At 41.8% G+C, this 24,846-nt stretch overlaps 1 protein-coding gene across 1 annotated transcript; it reads left to right on the top strand.

Annotated features, from left to right (window-relative positions):
- Nucleotides 1–880: 880 nt before the first annotated feature.
- LOC130918763 (cytochrome P450 2J2-like) lies at nt 881–23,868 on the top strand. Its single transcript, XM_057840772.1, has 9 exons — nt 881–1,171; nt 8,343–8,505; nt 20,347–20,496; nt 20,565–20,725; nt 20,795–20,971; nt 21,052–21,193; nt 21,263–21,450; nt 23,346–23,487; nt 23,613–23,868. Exons 1-9 carry the CDS (start codon nt 989–991, stop codon nt 23,786–23,788), a joined length of 1,482 nt encoding a protein of 493 aa, XP_057696755.1. The 5' UTR covers nt 881–988; the 3' UTR covers nt 23,789–23,868.
- The last annotated feature ends 978 nt before the right edge of the window (nt 23,869–24,846 follow it).

The following is a 24,846-nucleotide window of genomic DNA, read 5'->3' as shown; positions in this document are numbered from 1 at the left end:
TTATTCTCACTCAGTAGTTATTCTCATTCAATGTTCTAGATTGCACGCAAACAATAACTGAAAAAAACTGAGAAACTATTCAAACGGCATGTTTCCAAACGCAGCAGCTCAAAACTACGTTTCCCCCAATGCGTAGCGCGGCTTAGCTCACTGATATCTAACTTATTAACGAGTACAGGGAGCCGAGGCAAAATGAAACTTTGCTATGAAGTTTACAATCATCGGCAGCTCAACGATGCGACATCAGACGGGATTGTACAGATCACGGCAGTACAAAGTTCAGACAGAAGTCAACAATTGCCATTATATACGTATTTATCGTAGAAAAACCTGAAAAACTGGGCAGGCGCTCTGGGAACACGACATAGGCAGCACAGTACCGTAGTATTCTGTGCAAAGAGTCAATTTCAACACACGCCATGTGTGAAGAAATACTTCTCCGTGTCAATTTCGAATGTCCTTTTATTGACATAGAGGGCAGAGCGGAAAAACAAAAAAAAAACTCCTAAAACTAAATCTTAACAAAAAAACTGTTTTGATAATGCTTCAAATTATAGTTGTTTGTTAACCAGTCCTGCCTGTTACAGAGTAATCCATTCCAATTTCCTTACATAACTTGCTTTTATAACTTTATTCAGGGATTGACCTTTCCCCAATAAATTGCTACATGGTTATCTTCATTAAGTTGCGTTTACCTTTTAATCGTAGTTAATATTTATGCTTCTCTTATGACTTTGCATTATCCATTTCTTTTATGACTCGACAATCTTTCGCATTAAGACAAGGCCCTAAAGATAAAGTGACCTCTACTGCAATCTTGGTAATCATTGCTGGAATTTCATTGTGTGTTTTGGAAAACTCCCTACAGCGATAAATTCACTTAACCTCTGCTCTTGATTCACACATAACGTAACATTTCTTCCTCCCTTTAAAACAACCGAGGCAGAGACCGCGTCGTTGGACAGATTGAAGCAGTCTGCACTGGATTATGATTTTTCAAACGCTTTTTGAGTATCTGGACATAAGCAGTTGGCTGCTGTTTGGTTTCCTGGCACTGCTGCTGACAGACGTAGCGCGAAACTGGCGGCCTGGAACTTTCCCACCAGGACCCTTGGCCCTACCTTTTCTTGGAAATGTCTTTGCCGGAATGGATTATAAATCCATAGAGAGAGTGAGAACAATGATAACACCGTTCATTGGTTAAAGCATATATAAGTGTCAAACTGGCGGCAATCATGCGCATTGACCTAATGTTGTTCTCTAAAATGAAATTTAAATACCATTTTTATAGATGAAACGATTACAAAAATAAGTTGATAATAATCGTTTTTTTCCCCATTTATTATTATTTTTTAAATAAATATGCTTAAAATATTCATAATAATAATAATAATAATAATACATTTTATTTCTGGAGCGCTTTTCAAGCCACACAAAGACGCTTCACAAGAGAGATGGAATCACAGTAACAACAAAACAATACTAAAAAGATTAAAAGTAAAGATGTCCCGATCGATCACGTCATTTTCAAAGTATCGGAATCGGCGAAAAAATATCGGACATGCCTTTTAAAAAAAATATATATATATTAGGGCTGTCAAAATTATCGCGTTAACGGGCGTTAATGAATTTTTTAAATTAATCACGTTAAAATATTTGACGCAATTAACGCAGATGACCCGCTCAGACAGATTTAAATGACAGTACAGTGAAACGCCCACTTGGTGTTTTATGGAGTTTTGCCGCCCTCTGCTGGTGCTTGGGTGCGACTGATTTTATAGGTTTCAGCTCCCATGAGCATTGTGTAAGAAATTATTGACATCAACAATGGCGGGCTACTAGTTTATTTTTTGATTGAAAATTTTACAAATTTCATTAAAACGAAAACATTAAAAGGGGTTTTATTATAAAATTTCTATAACTTGTACTAACATTTTTTTTTTAAGAATTACAAGTCTTTCTATCAGTGGATCCCTCTCACAGAAAGAATGTTAATAATGTAAATGTCATCTTGTTGATTTATTTTTATAATAAACAAATACAGTCCTTATGTACCGTATGTTGAATGTATATATCCATCTTGTGTCTTATCTTTCCATTCCAACAATAATTTACAGAAAAATATGGCATATTTTATAGATGGTTTGAATTGCGATTAATTGCGATTAATTATGATTAATTAATTTTTAAGCTGTAATTAACTCGATTAAAAATTTTAATTGTTTGACAGCCCTAATATATATATTTTTAATTAAATCGTTTTCTAATTGTATTTAACGTTACAGACAAAATGTCTTACAGTCATCCAGAGTCTTTACTTTTGGCTTGAAGTAGGGCTATGAAATTTATCGCGTTAACGGCGGTAATTCATTTTTAAAAAATTAATCACGTTAAAATATTTAACGCAATTAACGCATGCGCTGCACGACCTACTCACGCATTGTCGCATTCAATCTATAATGGCGCCGTTTTACCTATATATCGAGCTAAAAGGCAGCGTAAAACGAGTAGAGTGAATTTTGGCAGTCTTTGGAGCCTTTTTTTAATTGGCCAAAGCCTGACTATCCCTCTCTCAACAATTAGAAATATCGTGGGAAGCAATGTGGGCAAGCAAGGTAGTAGTTGATCTTTTTCTTAGCACCCTATGTAACTTCCCAACGCAGAGAAGATATATCAAATGGTGCCACTACGCACAGTCATGGTTGCACTTCCCATCATGCATTTGGGCACAACAGTTAAATGGCTACAGTATCATTTTCTGAAAGCTCAACAAATACACTAGATGGCAATATTTAGTCACAATATACAAAGTCACATTTATCCTTTAAGAATTACAAGTCTTTTTATCCGTGGATCCCTCTCACAGAAAGAATGTTAATAATGTAAATGCCATCTTGAGGATTTATTGTCATAATAAACAAATAGAGTACTCATGTATTGTATGTTGAATGTATATATTCGTCCGAATTTTATTCATTTTTTTCTTAATGCATTGCCAAAATGTATATGATCGGGAAAAATTATCGGGAATGATTGGAATTGAATCGGGAGCACAAAAAAAAAGCAATTGGATCGGGAAATATCGGGATCGGCAGATACTCAAACTAAAACGATCGGGATGGGATCGGGAGCAAAAAAACATGATCGGAACAACCCTAAGTATGCTTAAAATAATCATAATGATAATAACATTTTATTTCTATAGCGTTTTTCAAGCCACACAAAGACACTTTACAAGAGATATGGAATCACAGTAACAACAAAACAATAATAAAAAGATTAAAAGCATGATAAAGAGACGAAAAAATAGAACAGAGCTCAGAATCATGATTGGTAAGAAAGAGTAAACAGATGTGTTTTGAGTCTGGATTTGAAAAGTGAAAGGGCTAATATAGTGCGAAGATCAGGAGGTAGGGAGTCCTAGAGCTGGGGGGCAAAACAGGCCCGGATCTAGGTTTACCCACCAGAGTGGGCAATAAGAAATTTTGAGGGGGCACCCCAATGCAGGCTTTTTTTTACCCTCTGCATTTGTCCGGGCTTGGGACCGGTGCAAGTAGGACACTGGCTTGTGTCCCGTTGAGGCTGCATTATTTTTTTTTTTTTTTTTCATTCATCTATCTACCTATTCTCGCAGTCGGCATGATGTCATGATGACGTCATCCCGCATAGCAACGTGTCGCCATTTTGAAATGGGGGCACGCACAGGTGAACATCCGTAGACAAACGTTGCCTGAAATTCATATATTTCAGCTGTGTTTTGCGTCTTTTTTTCATAAAAACGTCTTAAACATGACTTATTATCACGAGTCACTGCCGACAGACGCGAGGAGGCGATACAATTTAAAATTAGCGTGTATTGGCCTGCAAATCTGCCCATACATACAGTAGTCACAGCTGATAGCTGGATAAACAATCCAGACGAATTGCCTGCAGTGGACATCTACAACTACAGTGGGGCAAATAAGTATTTAGTCAACCACTAACTGTGCAAATTCTCCCACTTGAAAATATTAGAGAGGCCTGTAATTGTCAACATGGGTAAACCTCAACCATGAGGGACAGAATGTGGAAAAAAATCCAGAAAATAACATTGTTTGATTTTTAAAGAATTTATTTGCAAATCATGGTGGAAAATAGGTATTTGGTCAATACCAAAAGTTCACCTCAATACTTTGTTAAGTACCCTTCGTTGGCAATAACGGAGGCCAAACGTTTTCTGTAACTCTTCACAAGCTTTTCACACACTGTTGCTGGTATTTTGGCCCATTCCTCCATGCAGATCTCCTCTAGAGCAGTGATGTTTTGGGGCTGTCGTTGGGCAACACGGACTTTCAACTCCCTCCACAGATTTTCTATGGGGTTGAGATCTGGAGACTGGAAAGCCACTCCAGGACCTTGAAATGCTTCTTACAAAGCCACTCCTTTATTGCCCTGGCTGTGTGCTTGAGATGATTGTCATGCTGAAAGACCCAGCCACGTCTCATCTTCAATGCCCTTGCTGATGGAAGGAGATTTTCACTCAAAATCTCTCGATACATGGCTCCATTCATTCTTTCCTTTACACAGATCAGTCGTCCTGGTCCCTTTGCAGAAAAACAGCCCCAAAGCATGATGTTTCCACCTCCATGCTTCACAGTGGGTATGGTGTTCTTCGGATGCAATTCAATATTCTTTCTCCTCCAAACACGAGAACTTGTGTTTCTACCAAAAAGTTCTATTTTGGTTTCATCTGACCATAACACATTCTCCCAGTCCTCTTCTGGATCATCCAAATGCTCTCTAGCGAATCGCAGACGGGCCTGGACGTGTACTGGCTTCAGCAGGGGGACACGTCTGGCTGTGCAGGATTTGAGTCCCTGCCGGCGCATTGTGTTACTGACAGTAGCCTTTGTTACTGTGGTCCCAGCTCTCTCTAGGTCATTCACTAGGTCCTCACGTGTGGTTCTGGGATTTTTGCTCACCGTTCTTGTTATCATTTTGACGCCACGGGAACCGAAGGTGGAGAGACAGACACGAGGGGACGGAAAGGTGTAGGATAGTGGAAGAGCGAAGTGGACTGGGTGTACTGTTTAAACAGAGTAGATTGCAAAATGTAGGGAGGGGCCAAGCTATGGAGTGTTTTGAAGGTAATGATGAGGGTCTTGTAATTGATTCTTTGTTTGACTGGAAGCCAGTGAAGTTGACGGAGAATGGGGGTGATGTGGTGTGTGGTTCGGGTCCGAGTGATGCTGCGTTTTGGAGGAGCTGCAGTTTTTTGAGGGACTTGTTTGGGAGACCAAAGAACAGTGAGTTACAGTAATCCAGCCGGGAGGTGATTAGACTACAGACCGGAGTGGAAGCTTTATTGCGGGTGAGAGAAGGGAGGAGATGAGAAATATTGCAAAGGTGGAAGTAGGCTGATCTGGTAATGCCGTTGATATGTGACCGGAAGGAGAGCCTGCTGTCGAGGATGACACCCAGAGTCTTAACCTGAGTGGAAGGAGAGATCGGTACATTGTTGATGGTAATAGAGAATTTATTGACATGAGAGAGCATGGCGGTGGTTCCAACGAGGAGGACTTCTGATTTTGAGCTATTGAGTAGAAGGAGGTTAGAGGAGAACCAAGAGTTCATGTCTTCTAAACAGAGGGTGAGGGAGGAGGGTGGTTTTGAGGAAATGTAGGTGTCATCCGCGTGAAACAGTGGAAGTGAATGTTGTATTTGTGGAAGATGGAACCGCCGGGGAGAATGTCAAATGGTAAAGAGGAGCGGACCCAGGACAGAACCCTGGGGCACGCCAGTGGAGACAGGGAGGGATTTGGATTTATGGGGGCCCAATTTAACAAATTATGTGCAGTCGGACAGGTAGGAAGTGAACCAGGAAAGGGGTGTGTGGGTCGAAAAGGAATGTGTGGGAAATGGTGTCGAAGGAAGCAGTGAGATCAAGAAGGACAAGGATTGATAGTAGACCAGAGTCGGATGCTATGAGGAAGGTGTTTGCAATTTTAAGTAAGTCTATTTTACTGCTATGGAGGGAGCGGAAACCGGATTGAAACTGCTCGTAAATGTCATTGGTAATTAGGTGGTTATGGAGTTGGGATGCAATGCTTTTCTCAAGAATTTTGGAAATGAAAGGTAAGTTGGAGATGGGGCGCAGTCAGTCATGGCCCCTACCCTCTCCGGGTAGGGGATGAGATCCTGCCCCAAGTGGAGGAGTTCAAGGAACTTCGGGTCTTGTTTACGAGTGAGGGTAGGAGGGAGCGGGAGATCGACAGGCGGATCGGTGCAGCGTCTGCAGTAATGCGGACTCTGCACCAGTCCGTAGTGGTGAAGAAGGTGAGTCGAAAGATGAAGCTCTCGATTTACCGGTCGATCTACGTTCTTACCATAAACTATGGTTACCAGCTGTGGGTTGTGACCGAAAGAACAAGATCCCGGATACAAGCGGCCGAAGTTTACTCCGCTGGGTGTCCATGCTTGCCCTTAGAGATAGGGTGAGAAGCTTGGTCATCCGGGAGGGACTCGGCGTTGAGCCGCTACTCCTCCGCGTTGAGAAGAACCAGCTGAGGTAGCTCAGGCATTCGGAGAAGTGTTCCGGGCATGTCCCACCGGCGGGAGGCCACGGGGACGACCCAGGAAATGCTGGAGAAACTATGTCTCTTGACTGGCCTGGGAACGTCTTGGGATCCCACCGGAGGAGCTGGTTGAAGTGGCTGGGGAGAGGGAAGTCTGGACTTCCCTGTTAAAGCTGCTTCCCCCGCAACCCAACCCCGGAGCAAGCGGAAGATGATGGATGGATGGATGGATGGATAGATGGATAGTGTTGCCCAAAGTAGCGGAGTAAGAGTAGCATTTCTTCTTCACAAATCTACTCAAGTAAAAGTAAAAAGTATGGCTTAGTAAAACAACTCTTAGAAGTACATTTTTCTCAAAAAGTTACTCAAGTAAATGTAACGGAATAAATGTAACGTGTTACTACCCACCTCTGCTAGTAAGACTACATAGATTAATGCAACGTAGAGTCGCAACGCAACATAGAGTAACGCAACATACGAGGGGTATTCAAAAAGTAATGCACCCAACTTTATTTTATACAAACAAATTATAATAGCAACATGTATTATACATCAAAAGAAAGGTACAAGTGTGAGGATTACATTTTTACTTCTCCACATAGTCTCCACCTCTGTCAATAGCTACAGTCCACCTATGAACGAGGGCATGTATACCAGTGTGGTACAACTCAGCCGGTTGATCTCTAAGCCAATTCTTGACAGCAGTTCTTCTTTCATTGGACCAAAGAGGTGGTGGTCTGATGGTGCCAAATCAGGAGAATATGGCGGATGTGGTATCAGTCCATCCAAATGAAGTGATGACCTCCATGGTCCTGATGCTTGTGTGCGGACGTGCATTGTCATGCTGGAGGAGCACATTTGCCATGTCCAAGTTGATACGAACACGTTGAATTCTTGCTTTGAGCTTCCTAAGAGTCTCAATGTATACCTCAGAGTTAATGGTTTCCCCCTTCGGCAAAAAAATCCACAATGATTACACCTTGAGAATTCCAAAAAACGGTGGCCATAATTTTGCCGCCTGATTTTAGGGCCTTGAACTTTTTGGGCTTATCGGCTATGCTGGCTTTACCCACCTCTTCGTGGTCTCAGTACTGTTTTTAAATCGCTGTACCCATCTTTTTACAGTACTATAATCAATGGTATCATCCTTGTAGACATTTTCCAGCGGGTTGTGAATCCTCAGAGGGGTTTCTCCCTCTGCAACAAGGAATTCGATTACAGCTCTTTGTTTCTGACGAGATTCAAGAGGGGCAGCCATTTTGGAAGCTAGTTTAAGCTTTGAAAATCTGAAAATAAGAAAAACAAATATAACAATCGCAAAAATGTGTGTCCTATCATGTTTATGCCAAATATAAACAAGAATGGTAAAATCCTGTACGAGCAATGCACTTGAGTGCATTACTTTTTGAATGGCCCTCGTATAATAAAGTAAGCAAGTAGTAATGCTACATTGAAAAGAGTAACAACACAACACAGACTTCAATAACAATGTCAATTATTAGTCATCCAATGGAGTGTGTACCAATGAGTTTCCCACAGTCTCTGGTGTTTGCCCAGGTCACTTTATACTGTATATAGTTGCTGTTTTCCCCTGACGTCCAATCTATCTCAACGCATTGGCTGCCAATGACAGCACTAGACGTCCAAGCCGTTTGAAGTGGGTGGGATGGCAGTTAATGAACATCTACTAGTGATAAACATATTCAAAGCATTTGAATTTAGTTTTAAGTGCCACATGACTGGACATTGATCATCTTCATTGGAACTGAAAGAGTGTTTTTTGTTCAGCTGGCAAAGGACTACGGCCCTGTGTGCAGCTTGAGGAAAGGCAGCCAAAGGATAGTGTTCGTTTCGGGGTACCGCATGGTCAAAGAAGCACTCGTCAACCAACTGGACAGCTTCGCGGACCGGCCCAAAATGCCGCTCTTTGATGAAGTTTTTAAGGGCGCCGGTGAGTTACCCAATTCAATGAGAATTGTCTACCGAGTGAGCTTCATTCTTACAGCTTCTTCTAAAGCAATTCTGTGATTGATTTGCTCTTCTGTTGGACAGATGTTCAGTTCTTCTGAGAAATATATTGATTAAATTAGTTTTCAAATTTCAAATAATAAGCTGTCAAGCCCCTGTAGTAGCAAAGCAAGCAGCTTTTTTGCTGTTTTGACAGCGATTTCCCCCGCCAAATTGTTCATTTTCTACTTCCTGGGTGAATGATTGAAATATATTTGGATCAATCAGGTAGTCCAATTCACAAAGCAAAAGATTGAAAAACCAAGCTAGTCAAATCTGTGCCAGCTTGGCATTGCCACACAAATTTCGCAACATATCAGCTTATACCAGGGGGGCTCAAGTCCAGACCTTGAGAGCCCCTATCCAGCTTGTTTTCCATATCTCCCGCCTCCAACACACCTGACTCAAATAATCAGGACCATTATCAGGCTCCTGCAGAGCTTGCTGATGAGCTGATCATTTGATTCAGGTGTGTTCAAGGAGGGAGACATGGAAAACAAGCTGGATAGGGGCTCTCGAGGACCGGACTTGGGCACCCCTGGCTTATACCCACTGATGACAGGTTTGTGTTAAAGAAAGTAAACATTTTAATTGTTTTCATCTGTTTTTTTTTTTTTTGTTGAACAGTAGGTACAGCTCAAAAGTATAACTTGTGTTGAAAGCACCAGTAATTTTTGAATACTCTATATACTCAAACTTGAGAACAGGTCAATTTTGACCTTAAGACAATCCAAGGGTTAGAATTGATCCATCACTCACGTAGCCTTTGCTGCAGGGGTTACAGTGGGGAGAACAAGTATTTGATACACTGCCAATGGGTTGTCCCATTGGCAGTGTATCATATACTTGTTCTCCCCACTGTATATGTAAAGGGGGGTTCACAATATACTAGGGTTGCGTGACTCAAAAGACTTTTTGACGACACACTACTATGGCTGCCACTCGGGCAGCCACAGTAATAGGGTGATAGGTGGGTCCCACACTTTTACTCTATGGCGTCGCTCCTGAGCCGCGGCCTCCTCTCTGCCTGGGATGCTGGCTGCGGGGCCGGGGGGGGTCGGGCTCCAATCTCGGCACTCTCCTGCTTCCGCCTTCCCCTCTCTTTTCTGCCTGCGTACCATCCCTGCGCTCCGGCGTGGGTCGCCGGCTGGGTGCCAGTGGGTTGGCTGGGTATCGCCTGCTCCAAGTGGGGATCATGTCCTGCCCTGGGCTTATTGGGCCGTGGGGGTTCCGCAGTGTGCCGTATCGGATGGGGGGGGCTGCAGTGGTGGCTCGTGGGCTGGGTGTGGTTGGTGGTGCGTCCTCTCATCCCATCCCTGAAAGCCGGTTGATGTAGGCACAGATAGTCCGGGGGACCACCCCGAAACCCGGGGGGCTAACGGCGGCCCCCTTGCTGGCGCTGCAGAAGGAGGCATGGGCTCCACCCCTCTCCCCTGATTGGCTGGGGAAGGGCCATGGCCCTGTGGCGGCTCCCGCACGGCATTTCCACTCGTCTACAGGACAATCACATGTCAGATGTGATTCACGCATGACTAGGTGTACTTGGACACACTCTAGTACAGGGGTGGGCAAACTATTCCACAAAGGGCCGCTGTGGGTGCGGGTTTTTGCTGCAACCCATTAAGAGGACACCTTTTCACCAATCTGGTGTGTTATGAGTGCAATCAGTTGATTGCAGTCAGGTGCTTCTTATTTCCATTGAAACCTAATTGGTTAAAAGCTCTGTGCTGGATCAGTTGGAACAAATATCAGGACCCACTGCGGCCCTCGAGGACCGGTTTGCCCACCCCTGCTCTAGTAGAAAAACTTGGTGTCAGGATTAGCGATCAGGCAGCATTGAATAGGATGCCAACAAGCAATTCACACAAATACTGCTATCACATGGCAAATTTGTGAACACTCCATCCCCTCCCAATCACTTATCAGTCTGACTCGTCCCCCCTCCTCTTTCTTCTTGGTCATCAGATCCCCCATATGGTGTCAACCGGAAATACAACTAGCTAACGATAGCACCAACATATTCATAATTAGTGTAGGCATTCAATTAATTTCTTGTTGTTGCTTGTGTTTCTTCTGTCTCTCGCTCATTCTCTCTTTTCTTCTGTCCCCCCATACCCACTTCCTGTTCGCTGCTTCCTCCTAATAAACGAGGTACGTTGAATGATCACAATGGGAGAATGTCATACTCCCATTTGATAGATTAAAATAGTTCAGACCAATTAGATACTCAGATTCCCATTCTCCGTGTCTAGCTGCTGAACAGGACAGGTTAAAAAAAAAAAAAAAAAAAAAGACACACTACTGAAGCTGACACCCAAAGGTTTTGGCCCCCTGCAGGGTGTACCTTCAACTTCAGCTCGGCATACTGTGTCATTGGCCACAGCGGCACTGTTAGTTAGTTAGATATAAAGTTCTGCCCTAAAGAGAGCTATAGACCCTACCCACCGACGTCACAAAATCACGTGATCGCTGTATTGTTCCGCCCCCTTGTCCGTCATTTTGTGTCTGTATTATCAATGGTCTCAATTGATCGAGCAATTTATAATGCATTTCATGGAAGACCCGGTGCTTTCGGATGCCGTAAACTCACTTGATGCGTTGCATAAAAGGCGTTATGTGGAAAAGCTTCAGTTTATCCATTCGCCAGATCCATATTTGATGCCTAAATCGATGTTTTTCGACCCGCAGTCTTCGCCGTATTTGCCTGACATCTGCTAGCTACCCTGATATTTACAACTATCTTGTCCAAACAAAATCAGCCTATTCTCACGAAAGTTTGAAAAACTTTAAGAGCTTGGAGGCTTATAAATGCTTCGTTGCTGGTTGGGTGAAACAGGTCCTCGCCCACGAAAATTCGGCAGGAATCTATCTTGTGCTTGGAAAGGTGAGTTATGAAATTTTCAATTCAAAATCTTTTGTTCTTGCTAACATCCACTGTCAAGTCTAATGTATTTCATGTCATTTGTCAATGGAGCTAGGGCTTTTAATGTTTATATGGTTTAGCGATAGCACTCTCACTACATACATACGTGTATGTTGTCGGCGATTAGCCTAGCAATGATCTTAATTGTGGTTGTCAGCCCAAAACCCTCTAAATATATATTAAATGCATCTTACCAGATATAAAATGACTACTACATAATCTGTGGTAATCGTTTGGAGCCCAGTTTTCTTGTCGAATTGCAGCAGCCCATCTCGCTCCCTCCTCTCCAGGTCTCTCGGAATCCGGTAGAACTTCAAGTCTCTCCGTCTATCTTCTCTGTTATTGCAACCGACCGCCACACACGCCTTCACCATTTTGATTATTAATCTTAAAGAGCAGAAAAACACGCCGTAAATAGGAGGAATGTACGTAGCCGTAACAGGTAAACACGATGTGTTGACGGACAATTGGGCGGCACCAGTCAGGAGGGCGGAGTTGTGACGTCACGTGGGTAGGGTCTATTGACAGCAGAAATCCCAGGAATCTTGCTTTGAGGAGAGTGGTTCAAACATTAGTGTTGTACACTTGAGACAGATCTTGGTCTGTCAGAGATTTTATCTCCAAAAGACATAGTCTTGGTCTTGACCCCCAGTTGTCTTAATCTAGACTTAATTTCAGTGATTCCAGACTTTGGGCAAGTCTTGGTCAGGGTCTTAGCCGTGGTCTTAAAGAGCATACGACGGGAGAAAAAAAGTCTTAAATAGCATTATTATGTGAATTAGAATCATATTTTGAGACGATTCGACTATATACAACAATTTAGCAAAGGGCAGATGATGAGAAATTTGTCTTTTTAATCTGCCGGTTAGCCACGCCTACCATTATAGGGCTCAAGCGTCCCCAACAGGTGGATGACGTCAGCGGGTGACTGGGCTCATCGGTTTTACTATACAGCCCATTGAGGGGGAATTATTCAGAACGAGGAAAACGCGACTAAGTGTGCCGCAAAATGTCATTGTTTCAGTCTCTCTACTCCAATATTTTTACAGGATATTCTTTTTAACCAAGTATTTTTCCCCAATAGCTAAATAAATGGCTTGAGAAGGACCAGTCAGCCCCTCGAGGGGGAACTATTCACAACGAGGAAAACGCGACGAAGAGATCTGCAAAATGTCATTGTTTCTGTCTCTTTACTTCAATATTTTTACAGGATATTCTTTTTATCCAAGTATTTTCCCCAACTGCTAAATAAATGGCATGGTCATGACTAGGGCTGTCCCAAACGACTAATTTTCTCCCGATTAGTCAGCCGACTATTTTTACGATTAGCCGACTAATCTAATAATTTAAAAAAAAAAAATATATATATATATATATATATATATATATAATTTTTTTTTTGTTTACTAATTTAGCAATGACATTTTTGTTGACGCTTATCAATTCACAAAAAACATATTGGAACACTTAAATTATTTATTAAAGTACAAATAAACACGTAAATAACAATAATAAATCACAAATAAACAATGAGTTCAAATGCTGATAGAATTAACTAGTGTAGCATCCCGACTGAAAAGATGGTCTCTTAAACTGATGGTTTACTACTTTTATTCCATCCTTGATGTAATCACACTGTAAGAGCTACGGTGCACACAAATAAAACAACACAATTAGAAAGTAATGAAAACTTTTCACCTTTTTCCTTTTAAAACTTATTTATATATCAATGAATTGCCTATATGAATTGCCTTTACCTTAATTTATTACCTTATCAATGACAATGTCTCCCTTGAGTGCAATCACTGTATAGACTGTATATATTTATGACCTTTTAACCTTATATAATTTTCTATACCATAAAATAAACCATAACATGAAATAAACCTTTCAGTTAGCATTAAGAACAATACTAATAGCACTTATAGGCCCATTGTCAATGAAACATTATTATTTAGTAAGGCGACAGCACCCTCTGGTGTACAAAAAAAAATAAAAAAAATTTACAAATGGTGACGGCACTTGAGGTGTTTATTCACGGCCGACGTGCAGCCAAGCTTGGCATTGAAGAGGCAGGACAGACGAGTACCCTCCTTTGTTTCTTTGAAATAAGTCAATGTTTTGGACACTCTGGTGCGCTTTTTTGGCTTTGTGCCGCTTTCCCCGCTTGCATACAGAGCATCCGACATTCTGAACTTTCCGCGCATATATTTTTTAAACCCTTCATTAACCGTCGACGGGATGTTGTGCTCGTCGACAGATTTACGTCATCGATGACGTCGACTATGTCGACTAGTCGGGACAGCTCTAGTCATGACAAATAACAGTCTTGTGCTAATTGGAATATGAAATAATAAAAATGCACTTATTCAGGACGACATGGCAAAATTACTCCAAATTGGTCAAAACTGTCAACTTCACCTTTACTGTCGCACCTCCCGAACGATATTTTATGACAACTAAATCTGACATATGTCATTTCCCTTCTCCGGCTTCGGAGAATGTAAACAAACCAAGAGGCGTGACAGCTAGCCGACATGCTAATCCGAACCGAGTGATGTTTCAAATTCTTCGAAGCTGAAAATCACACATAACTAGCCCGGATTATTTGACATGACGACTGGGTTGTCGATTGTCTTTGCGGATCGGCAAACCGCCCGGCGGAGAGCAATTTACAGCTCGTTCCCCGGCGGAGGGCGGCTGCAGTCGTTGTGCAGCTAACGTGCAGCTAATGTGCACGAGGAGAGCTTTTTACATGCCAATCAATGATCAAACATAAGTAGTCCTTTATTTAAAGAAAGTTTGTAGTTTTTACTTTGTAATCGCTGTATTCGTATTTTACATAATACAAAACAAGATGTTTACTCACTTCCTTGTAAGTCCAATGGTCCCACAGTAGTAGGGCTTGTTTTGGCCAATATCCACGGTGAATGGGAACCTTTTGAAACTCCAAAAAGGTGCACCCGCCTCTCCCACATACAGCAAGATTTTTCTACAGCCGTTTGGCTCGCGTGATGCGAAAAATAAACGTATTAATCCAAAAAATCAGCTGAATCCTTAGTCCTCATACACAACAGTACGCTGTATAGTGAAGAGGACGCCTTCACCCGTACACGTCACAGCGCCCTCCTCCTCAAAGCAAGACCGAAGCCAAAAGTCACTCATTTTCATGCACTGTAAATCCTGATAAGTTTGTGGAAACCGATTGCCAAAAACGATTTAAGTTTATTAACTTAAACAAATCAACTAAACTCAATTCTTTGGTTTAAGTTCAAGTAACTCAAATATTTGTTGTTAAATTAACTTGAGTAAATAAGGTTTATTTGAATCAATCCACTCAGTTAATGAAACTTAAAAATAATAAGTGTGTGTCACTCAAATTAATAATTACTACTAATTTATTTAAACTGTTTTAACAGAATTTATCTGAATTAACACTGACTTAAACAGAATTTCTTTACCTGAATGTTAAAAATGTAGTTATCATTACTGAGTTTTGTTCCACTAAAGTAAATTATTATATTCTAGTTCTGAGAACATATAGCTACTCAATTCAATTGAGGAAACCGATTGCGTTAAAATATTTAAGTTGAATTGACACAATAAAAACTTTAGATATGCCACACAACTTAAACCCTTTATTCAGTTGAAAGCTCAACATTCAAATTGGAACACAAGGTACTTTTCTCTAAATTACAAATGTAAAACGTGTAACAATTTTACATTACCAATGCAAACACAAATTATTATTTTAGAAATGTAACCTTCAACAATAAACTCCTAACCTCTTTACTCCAGCTCATTTTTCAACGCCTGTAACTTAGGTTTGAGCTGCTTTCTCCCATCATCAAGACCTAGGAGGACAACCTGGATGAATTCGAAGAAGCCATTTAGCTTCTCAGGGTAACTCAAATGGAGGGCATAAACTAGTCCAAACAAAATTACAACTGAATCAGCCCAAGATCTGTGAGACATTACAACTTGATCCTCAAGAACAATCATCACATGCTGAGTTTCAAAGGGAACTCCTGCAGGCACCTCCTCATCGTTCACCACTGCCACCAGAGCCACTGCCCCTCCTGGGCTGCTGCCAAATCATCCTGAAAAGAGAATACAATGTTGTAATTAAGCTTATTAAAAGGCTGAAGGAACATCAAAAAAGAAATTCAACGTACTAATGCAGCTTCGTGGTGTTTTGTGATTAAATCTTACATTAACCTAAGAGAATTTATTTCGATATTTGAAGTTAACTACCTTCAATTTGTCTTCCATGTAATGAGAAGGGAGTTGTCATCTGCTATTTGTGAATCTGTTATTTGTGATATTTACAAAAAAAAATTTGGGGGGGGGGGGGGGGGCGGGGGGGGGAGTATGTAGGTAGATTTGTGTCTTTATTATTCAATCAAAAAAAAAAAAAAGTTGCTTCAATCAAATAAAAAGTTGCTTCAATCAAAAAAAAAGTCACTTCAATCAAAAAAAAATGTGTTTGAATGCAAAAATAAATTTGAAACTCAAAAAAATATATTTGAAAACTATTTTTCTTTGAAATTTTGTTTTTAATTTAAGTCAAGTTTTTTTTTGATTGAAACAACATTTTTGATTGATGTCATGTAATTTTGCGTTTGGACCACATTTTGGCTAGGACATATGTGTCTTTATTATTCAATCAAAAAATAAGTTGCTTCAAACAAAAAAATATATATTTTCAAAATAAAAATCACTTCAATCAAAATGTAAAACAATTCAATCGTAGAAAAAAAGGTTTGAATGGGAAAAAATATTTGAGACTCAAATTCGCATTTGAACACTTTATTTTTCATTCAAACTGTTTTCTTTGATTGAAGCAATCCTTTTTGTGTTTGAGCCATATTATGGGTAGGACATTTGTGTCTAAATCATTCAATCGCAATAAAAGTTGCTTTAATCAAAAAACTATTTTTAATCAAAGAAAAAAAACATCCACCTTCTTCAAAAGTACCAAAGTTACCATTTATATGGAGCTAGACGAATTTATTTTACCTTTGTTCTCTCCTGTACTGCACTGCAGTCCTTCGTCATCTATCTCAGGGGTCCCCAACCTATTCCACAAAGGCCCACTGTGGGTGCAGGATTTCATTCCTACCAAACAAAATGACGACACTTCTTCCCCAATCTGGTGTTTTACAAGTGCAATCAGTTGATTGCAGTCAGGTGTGGCTTGTTTTAGCAGAAGCCTCATTGGGTCAACTGTCTCTGCTGGATTGGCTGGATCAAAAACCAGGACCCACGGTGGGCCTTGAGGACTGGGTTGGAGACCCCTGGTCTATCTGCATTCTGCGTAAACCTAGAAAGTTCTCAGGATTCTGATTGGCTGTCGTTTTGGTGCCCGGGAAACGTCTCAGGACTCTGATAGGCGCTTATTTGTTGCCCGGGAAAGTATCGGATTTCACAGGCTACGAGTACGTGCAACCTAGCTAGTGCTGGCTAGCGCTGAAGTGTGCAAACTAATCAAACACCACATATCAGCGTTCACGTTACGCACGTCCAATTTGAACAGCCTGGCTACGCTAAGCAAAACGTTGTCAAAACAGTAAAAATAACCAGAAAAAATTACCGTGTATGTGTGACGATGGCAGCAAATCCTTCCAGTAACTTTGCAACGAAGCGTGTGCTCACGTCACGACTGCCGAACTCCGTTACTCCGCACCGACTGAAAGAGAGTGCAACTGGGCACATCGCACGTTCGGAGCAGTGAGATCTCTGACAAGCTAGTGTAGTCTTCTTCTTTTTTTCGGGCAGTTTACCCCTTGATGAGTAGACTAGTCGTCTTCTTCTTCTTCTTTTAATTTGGTAGGCGGACAGCTGCCAATCTCAGCGCATTTACCGCCCTTCCAGGATTGACGAGTGATGTTTACAAAAATTGATTCAGTGGAATACAAGTATGGGGGGAAAGAGGAAAAAACGTAGGTCGCTGGTGTGCCGTCAGTGACGTCTGCAATTTAATGGTACAAAACAGTCCAACATTCTGGGCTTGTTTCTGTTTAATAAAGAGTAGAAGCTTTATTTATTCCAGAGTGGGGAAACTCAAAAAATTCTTTCTCCTTTCTCGCATATAAAACCTTTTGTTCTACCAAAATCCAAACGCACAAAAAGAAAGCAAACGTATTACTAATTAAAAAAAAAAAAAAAAAATTAGAAAAAAAAAAAAAAAAAAAAAAACACAGTTTGAATAGAAGAAATACTTTCTGGGGAAAAAACAATGTTACAACACAATGTTTTTTTTGTGTGTGTGTGTGTGTGTACATGCAAATGTGTTTACATTCTTAGTCAAACATATTGGCTGATTGATTTTGTGCTAACATCAAATCTTTGCACTTTGGGAGCTCATCAAGAGCTATTGGATGCATTCTTTAGTTTATTTGTTAATACAGTTTTGGTAACTAAAATAACAGGAAAAGCTGAAAATTGATGAGACAATTTTATTTTGATAGAAGATTAACTTAAAGAAAATTAGTAGATGAAAAAAGAATGAATGATATTACCACTACTTAAATGCTCCAAAACTTCTAATGCACTCAAAGCAACTGAGTTATTGAAACAAATATTCATTTTTGAGTTCTACTTTTTTATGGGAATGAGTGACTCCAACTTTTTTCATAGTTTAAGTTATGTCAACTTATTTATTTTTATTAAGATGTATTGTTCGGTTTTACAGTGTGGCGCGTTATCAGGGGTCGCGTTAACCGGATATTTTCCGTCGTTGACCGGTTTTTTAAAACGGTGACGGAAAAAACTGATGTCCGTCCGTCATTTTGACAGGTTGCAATTCACACCCCAGACCACAGGGTGGCGAGTTAGCATATTAATTAGCTATTGTCTCTCTTAATGCATGACGTCGTTGGCTCTTCTGTCAGAATATTGTAGCGTCACCGGGGTCTGGCGGTGGCACCGTGATTGACACATCAACGCGAGGTTCTTATTGGTGCACCCGGTGTGCCAGCGCGTCATCCAATTGATGGACAAGATTGCCGCCTGTGTATAGACCCCAATCACATGACGTCACAACTCCGCCCCCCTGACTGGAGCCGCCATATTGTGTGTCAGCTGTTCATGTTTACACATTACCGCTACGTACATGCCTCCTATTACGGCGTGTTTTTCTGCTCGTTAATATTAATAATCAAAATGGTGAAGGCATGTGTGGCGGTTGGTTGCTGTAACAGAAAAGATAGACGGAGAGACTTGAAGTTCTACCGTATTCTGAGAGCGAGATGGACTGCTGTAATTCGACAAGAAATCTGGGCACCAAACGATCACCACAGACTATGTAGTAGTCATTTTATATCTGGTAAGATGCATTTAATATATATTTAGAAGATTTTGGGCTGACAACCACAATTAAGATCATTGTGTGACGTTGGTGATTGGGGTCTATATCGTTGCCTCTTTTTCTTTGGGGGCGGTAAGCAGAGTAAAAAGTAGAGGTTAGATTTTGTGCCCGAACCCGAACCCGACCCGACATTCGGGTCGGGTCGGGCCCACAATTTAAGCATTCACGTTCGGGTCAGGTCGGGTCGGGCCGCCATGCCGGACTAATAAATTATTTAAAAAAAAAAAAAAAAAAAAAAAAAAAATGGAGAGCATGCTCTCTGTATTGCGCTTTTGCTTGTGCGTGTGCACGAACGCCGTGGCGCCGGCCGCTTTTTCTTCTTGTCCTCCCGCTGCACGGCCGAGGCGCCGCCCTCTCCTTGTCAGAGAGGCGCGTCCATGTGAGAACAATATCCCACACACTCAGAAATATGTTTAACAAACTTTCCCAGCGTTATTTCGTTGTGTGAATGCTTTGATAATTCTAAAAAAAATATGTAGATTATTTAAACATTAAGAAAACTTGCGTTTTTTTCTGCCAACTCGAAGAAATGAAAATAAATTGCTGCTGCTGCGTTTTTTCCGCGTCACTCCAAAAAAATAAATAAATAAATAAATAAAATGGAGAGCATGCTCTCTGTATTGCGCTTTTGCTTGTGCGTGTGCACGAACGCCGTGGCGCCGGCCGCTTTTTCTTCTTGTCCTCCCGCTGCACGGCCGAGGCGCCGCCCTCTCCTGTTCCCTCTCCTTGTCAGAGAGGCGCGTCCATGTGAGAACAATATCCCACACACTCAGAAATATGTTTAACAAACTTTCCCAGCGTTATTTCGTTGTGTGAATGCTTTGATAATTCTAAAAAAAAAAAAGTAGATTATTTAAACATTAAGAAAACTTGCGTTTTTTTCTGCCAACTCGAAGAAATGAAAATAAATTGCTGCTTCTGCGTTTTTTCCGCGTCACTCAAAAAAAAAAAAAAAAATCGGGTTTTTCGGGCTCGGGCCTGCAAATCTAGTTAAGTGATCGAGCTCGGGCCAGGTCGGGCCTCAATACCAGCGGGCCGTGTCGGGTCGGGCTGGATTTTTTAGGCCCGAACTAGGCTCTAGTAAAAAGGGAGAAAAATACCACGACTCCCGTGTCTAATTTTTCGCCGCCAAGCAAGCGTTACAATATTAATTAAAAATGAATGAAAACTAAATACTATTGAATATGTCATCATTATCATTTTAAAAATTTAAGTGACCAGTAAAAATAGACTATGACCGGATTTTTATGACCCTGTCAGTCAAAATGACAGACAACGAAAATGTCTAGCGCAACCTCTGCGCGGGATAAAAAAAATAAATAAATATAGCGATCGCTTCCTCACACATCCAAGCGGTCCATATCATTCAGGAGCATAAAATACCGCGTGTATTATGAAATAAACATGATTTTTCGTGTCACATGCACTTTAAGTACAACACTATCAAATTCGATCAGGGGGACAATGGACCATATCTGTTGAAATTGTTGCAGGGGTGGGGATGAGCAATGGTTACCCATGGAAAAAGCACAGAAAGTTTATGGTCAGCCACCTGCGCTACTTTGGAGAAGGCCAGCGTTCTTTGGAGAACTACATCCGAGTGGAATGCGGCTACCTGTGTGATGCTTTCAAAGAAGAACAAGGCAAGTCTAGCATTGGTCCTCAAACTAAGACATCGAGAATACCTGCTATTTAGGCTTTCCATTTCCAGGTAAGCCGTTCAACCCTCAATTCGCCCTAACCAACGCAGTCAGCAACGTCATCGCCTCAGTGCTGTTTGGACACCGCTTTGAGTACAATGACGGAAACTTCCGAAAGTTTCTTGAGTTGGACAATGAGGCCATCATGCTCGCCGGAACTACAATTGCACAGGTGGGTCCATGGCAGGCTTCTTCGCAGCAAGTATGATTAACCTTAGGTTGGGTTTTACACCGTCCACAGCTCTACAACGACTTCCCCTCACTCTTGAAGCGTCTGCCGGGTCCGCACCAAACGGTACTTGGCAATTACAAGACGATTGAGCTCTACCTGATGGAAGAAGTGCGGAAGCACCAAGAGGAGTGGAACCCAGAGCAACCTAGAGACTTCATTGACGTGTACCTCGCGGAGATAGACAAGGTGGGTGACTCCTTTCACAACAGTAGTGGGCTTACAACTCTAACATGATAGCCTTGAAGTAATTTTCTGTTTTTCTTTAGCTTAAGGAAGATCCCTTGGCCTGCTTCAACATCGAAAGTCTGAAAGTATCCATTCTAGAACTCTTGGAGGCCGGAACAGAAACAGTGGCCACTACCTTGCGCTGGGCTATTGTGTACATGATGCACTATCCAGATATCCAAAGTGAGTTAGGACTGTCCAAATTGCGACAGACAATAATTTAACACTTGCGATTCGTCCGGTGCCTATTAGAGAAGGTCCAGGCGGAGATCGATAACGTGATCGGACAATCTCGCCCACCCGCCTTAGCCGACAGACCAGACATGCACTACACCGAAGCCGTCATGTACGAGACACAGAGGCTTGGCAACATCGTGCCTTTGGGATTCCCCAAAATGGCCAGTAAGGAGGCCACACTTGGAGGATACATCATACCAAAGGTAAAAGGAAAACTTTTAAGTTGTGGCACAAATACAGCTACTAGTGTCGGAATGGGCCCCATTGAAATGCAAATATTGGTATCAGCCAGGATTTGCTGATGCCGCGCAATATAGCCTATATCATTCGAGATTAATTTCCAACCGCCGGTCGCCTTTCTTAAAATGGCCACAGATTACGATCAATTTAGTGGTCATATTTTCGATGAATGGGCTTAATGGGGCAAATAAGTATTTAGTCAACCACCAATTGTGCAAGTTCTCCTAACTGAAAAGATTAGAGAGGCCTGTAATTGTCAACATGGGTAAACCTCAACCATGAGAGCCAGAATGTTGGAAAAAAAACTGAAAATCACATTTTAAAGAATTTATTTCAAAATTAGAGTGGAAAATAAGTGTTTGGTCACCTTCAAACAAGCAAGATTTCTGGCTGTCAAAGAGATCTAACTTCTTCTGACGAGGTCTAACGAGGCTCCACTCGTTACCTGTATTAATGGCACCTGTTTTAACTCATTATCGGTATAAAAGACACCTGTCCACAACCTCAGTCAGTCACACTCCACTACACTATTGCCAAGACCAAAGAGCTGTCGAAGCACACCTGCTGAAGAAAGTACACGTCCAGGCCCATCTGCGGTTCGCTAGAAAGCATTTGGATGACCCAGAAGAGGACTGGGAGAATGTGTTATGGTCAGATAAAACCAAAACAGAACTTTTTGGTAGAAACACAGGTTCTCGTGTTTGGAGGAGAAAGAATACTGAATTGCATCCGAAGAACACCATACCCACTGTGAAGCATGGGGGTGGAATCATCATGCTTTGGGGTCGTTTTTCTGCAAAGGGACCAGGACGACTGATCTGCGTAAAGCAAAGGTGTCAAACCGATTCCAGAAAGGGCCTAGTGGGTGCTGGATTTTGTCTCAACCGATAACGCGCAGAGAGTTTAACCAATGAACTTCCTGCTGAAACAAGCAGCACCTGACAAAGTTTAACTGATTACACATGTAAAAGATCTAATTGGTGAAAAGGTGTCCTCTTCATTGGTTGGAAAGCAAACCTGGACCCACTAGGCCCTTTCTGGAATCGGTTTGACATCTGTGGTGTAAAGGAAAGAATGAATGGGGCGATGTAGCGAGAGATTTTGAGCGAAAATCTCCTTCCATCAGCAAAGGCATTGAAGATGAGACGTGGCTGGGTCTTTCAGCATGACAATGATCCCAAACACACAGCCAGGGCAACAAAGGAGTGGCTTCGTAAGAAGCATTTCAAGGTCCTGGAGCGGCCTTGCCAATCTCCAGATCTCAACCCCATAGAAAATCTGTGGAGGAAGTTGAAAGTCCGTGTTGCCCAATGGCAGCCCCAAAACATCACTGCTCTATAGGAGATCTGCATGGAGGAATGGGCCAAAATACCAGCAACAGTGTGTGAAAAGCTTGTGAAGAGTTACAGAAAACATTTGGCCTCCATTTTTGCCAACAAAGGGTACATAACAAAGTATTGAGATGAACTTTTGGTATTGACCAAATACTTATTTTCCACCATGATTTGCAAATAAATTACTTAAAAATCAAACTGTGATTTTCTGGGTTTTTTCCCCACATTCTGTCTCTCATGGTTGAGGTTTATCCATGTTGACAATTACAGGCCTCTCTAGTATTTTCAAGCGGGAGAACTTGCACAATTAGTGGTTGACTAAATACTTATTTGCCCCACCGTATAAGGGGTTATCATGATTTGAGATAATGTACTTATAATCGTTAATGGCACTAACTGTGGACTTAATACGAGTATCAGGCTTGATACTAAATTGAGTTGAATTATATAATTAGCAGAATTGGAAGCCAAAAAATGGTATCGGTGCAACACTAGTTCTAAATACCATCATCATCTGTTTGCAGGGTACAGCCATAGTCACCGATCTGACATCCGTGCTTTTTGACAAAAACGAGTGGGCGACCCCGGACACGTTCAACCCTCAACACTTCCTGGATTCAGAAGGCCACTTCCGTAGAAGAGAGGCATTTCTGCCCTTTTCCGCAGGTTTGCATTAGACGTCCAGTTCATTTAAACTGGGAGGACTCTAAATGCTCATGTTTCAGTGCCACTGAGTTCAATGAATGTCATATTAAGCTGTCAAACTCACCATGTGACATGACTTTTTCCAGGTAAGCGGGCATGTTTGGGTGAGCAATTGGCACGCATGGAACTCTTCCTGTTCTTCACGGCACTCCTGCAACGCTTCACCTTCACTGCCGTACCTGGAGAGATGCCCAGTATGCAGGGAGTTCTGGGTTTCACGCAGTCCCCCAAAGTGTTTCGCTTCCTTGCCGTACCTCGCTGAACTCACACGGTTGTTTCCAATTGTTATGATTGAACTCATGTCACGTGTTATTATAAGAATTTATTCCAAATAAAATCAGGTGGCAATCATTTATTAGTTTTCATATTATTATTATTATTATTATATTACTTGAAAATGCAATTAGTGTGACAATTCTTTACTCTGATAGTCAAAAACTGGAACATTTGTTTGGTGCTGTTCCGGTGACATTTACAAAGATGACTGCCTGAAGAAAACATCAAAATTCCCCACAGTCCTTGATGATATGGGGCTGCGTGTCAGACAAAGGCACTGGGGAGATGGTTGTGGTTAAATCTTCAATAAATGCACATGTTTACTTTGAAATTTTAGACAGCTTTCTTATCCCTTCAATTGAAAATACAGTGGGGCAAATAAGTATTTAGTCAACCACTAATTGTGCAAGTTGTCCGACTTGAAAATATTTGAGAGGCCTTTAATGGATGGACAATAACTTTCTCAAACTCAACAGTAACAAAACAGAACTTCTCATCACCGGACCCAAAGCTCTCCTCCCCTCTGTACAGAACCTCACTCTCCTCATTGATGGTCACCCTGTCACCCCCTCCACCTCCGTACGCAATCTTGGCATCATAATGGACTCAACACTGTCATACCAATCACACATCAGCCACCTCACTAAAGTCTCCTTCTTTCATCTCCGCAACATCGCCCGCATCCCGTCCCTCCCTCTCCCAAGCCACAGCTGAAATACTCATTCACGCCTTCATCACATCCAGACTCGACTACTGCAATAGCCTCCTCTATGGTCTTCCATCTTCTCATCTCCAAAAGCTGCAATACGTCCAGAACTCTGCCGCCCGCCTCCTCACCCACACCCGCTCCAGAGAGCACATCACCCCCATCCTCCAACAGCTTCACTGGCTTCCAATCTCATATCGGATTCAATACAAACTCCTCCTCCTCACCTACAAGTCCCTCCATAACCTGGCCCCTTCCTACCTCACTGACCTCCTACAACAGCACTGTCCCTCCCGCCGCCTACGTTCTGCCGACTCTAATCTCCTCACACCCATCAC

The sequence above is a fragment of the Corythoichthys intestinalis genome, chromosome 7 (genome assembly GCF_030265065.1).
Source record: "Corythoichthys intestinalis isolate RoL2023-P3 chromosome 7, ASM3026506v1, whole genome shotgun sequence".
In the NCBI taxonomy this organism is placed as follows: domain Eukaryota; kingdom Metazoa; phylum Chordata; class Actinopteri; order Syngnathiformes; family Syngnathidae; genus Corythoichthys; species Corythoichthys intestinalis.
Note: the sequence above shows the minus strand (reverse complement) of the source record. Positions and strands in the feature narration are given on the sequence as shown.